This window comes from Sprattus sprattus (genome assembly GCF_963457725.1).
Source record: "Sprattus sprattus genome assembly, chromosome: 3".
In the NCBI taxonomy this organism is placed as follows: domain Eukaryota; kingdom Metazoa; phylum Chordata; class Actinopteri; order Clupeiformes; family Clupeidae; genus Sprattus; species Sprattus sprattus.
Window position 1 is genome coordinate 21,569,783 of NC_137922.1, and position 1,988 is coordinate 21,571,770.

Sequence of the window (1,988 nt, forward strand, 5' to 3'; positions counted from 1 at the left end):
ACTTGAATAAATTGAATAGCTTCAATCCACGTAGATTTTTACATTTTTGTAAAATATTTGATATTGTTTAACCAGCAAATTACCAGAAAAAAATACAGAGTGCATGTAACACTAAGAGGTTTGCCATAAATCCTTCTTTGTGCACAACAAAAATGATCATCATATCAAATCTACTAAAAAAAAAAAGCTGTTGAGAAGCCTTATTGCACGAGGATAGAAGCTCTTTGCCATCCTGGAGATGAGAGCCCCAAAACAGTTCTTTTTAGTAGATGTTTTAGTGATCAGTGTTCAGCTCTAAACACTGTCATTTGATTGGTGCATAATAACTTTTTTCTCTGATTTGATTGGTGCAGGCGTGAAGATGCAGTGGACCCCTGAGCACGCACAGTGGGCGGAGCAACACTTCGACATTACATCCACCACTCGCTCGCCGGCCCACAAGGCCGAGGGCTACAGAATGCAGAGGGTGGGAGGCACCATGACGACCTCCATGGCAACGGCCGCAGCCGCTGCCGCCTCCACCTACCAGTACAGCTGGGCCAACGACGACATCTCGGCACTCACCGCCTCCAACCTGCTTAAGAAGTACGCTGAGAAGTACTCTGGTATCCTGGAGATGCCCCTCATCACCGGCGCCTACCCCGACGCCGCGGTGCTGGCCAATGGGAGGAAAGTGGAGTCGGACCCGTGGGCAGAGCCTGGCGGAGGGGTGTACTCCCTGGGGTGCGAGGTGGGTGCGCCCGCGGGTAAGGTCGGCATGGCGGTGACGTCGGACGTGTCGGCGGGGGGCGCCCTGTGCAGCTCACCGGGCATGGGCAGCGTCGCCAGCCTGGCAGAGCAGAGCTTCTCCAGCAGCAGCTGTGGCAGCCAGTCTCTGGCCTCTCAGGAAACCTACCCTTCCTCTGCCGCCGCCGCCGCTGCTGCCGCCTACGGCAGTGCCTACTTGCACCCCTCCTCTGGTGGGTACAGCAGCCACCCGTCACCCCTGCTCCAGGCGCCAGCTCCTCTGCCCCCCTCAGCCTCCCACCCCACCCTGGTGCCAGTGGCTTACAGCGCCACCTCCTCCCCGCCCGGCCTGACAGGGTACAGCTACACCTCGGCCTACTCTACACACCCCCATCACCAGACAGCCTCCGTCACCCCCGGCTACAGCTCCCCTCCACCACCACCCCCACCCCTTCCATCCTCCTACCTCCCAGCAGGCATAGCAGCACCCACCCCCCTGCCCCCTTCTGCCACCATGCCCTCATACTCCTCCTACCCCCCTCACAGCCTGGCCCCGATCACCCCCACCCCGTTGAACGGCTGCGGCTCTGGCTCCCTGAAGAGGAAGGCCTTCTACATGGTGGGCCAGGCTGAGATGATTGAGCCTTACGGGGACTTCAGCTACGCTCAGCCCCCTTCCTCCTCCTCCAGCCTCAGCCCCCTGTATCGGCTACCAGAGAACCCTAATGGCACCTTCAAGCCAGCCAATCAGACGTCTCCTTCTGACGACCCTCGGGGTGGTGACTTTGGAGGGGGCTCGCTGACGTCACCGGGGTACGGTGGCGCCTCTAAGACCCCCCACTCTGCGGCGGGGGAGTCCTCTTTCAGTTTTGGATCTCCGGCAACAACCACTAACGGCTCGCCCACTGCCGCATCCTCCTCCTCTTCATCATCGGCTGCAGAGGAGCGCCTGAAGGCGGTGAACCCGCGCGTGCTGGAACTGGTGTCCTCTCAGGTTCTGCAGCAGCACCCCCTGCTGGACTGGGGGGACATCGCGGGACTCGAATCAGCCAAGGCCGCTCTGAAGGAGGACATCCTGTGGCCGTTGCTCCGGCCAGACATGTTCGGCTCGCTCTCAGCCCCGTCGCCGCTCCCCCGCGCCTTGCTCCTCTTCGGCCCACCCGGCTCGGGTCGCAGCCTGCTGGCGCGCTGCATGTCCAGCCAGATGGGGGCGCCGTTGCTACAGCTGAGCTGCACCGCTCTCACAACAGAGTGGGCGGCAG

The 1,988-nt window shown here is 60.3% G+C and overlaps 1 protein-coding gene across 1 annotated transcript in view; it reads left to right on the plus strand.

The window, feature by feature from the left end:
• Positions 1-358: 358 nt before the first annotated feature.
• Positions 359-1,988, plus strand: part of LOC308363028 (fidgetin-like) — a gene marked incomplete at its 3' end in the record, with an annotated part of 2,256 nt that continues 626 nt past the window's right edge. Inside the window, exon 1 of the mRNA XM_080835787.1 lies at positions 359-1,988. This exon is cut by the window's right edge and continues 626 nt beyond it. Within this exon, the coding sequence (XP_080691913.1) occupies positions 362-1,988 (1,627 nt within the window). The 5' untranslated portion in view covers positions 359-361.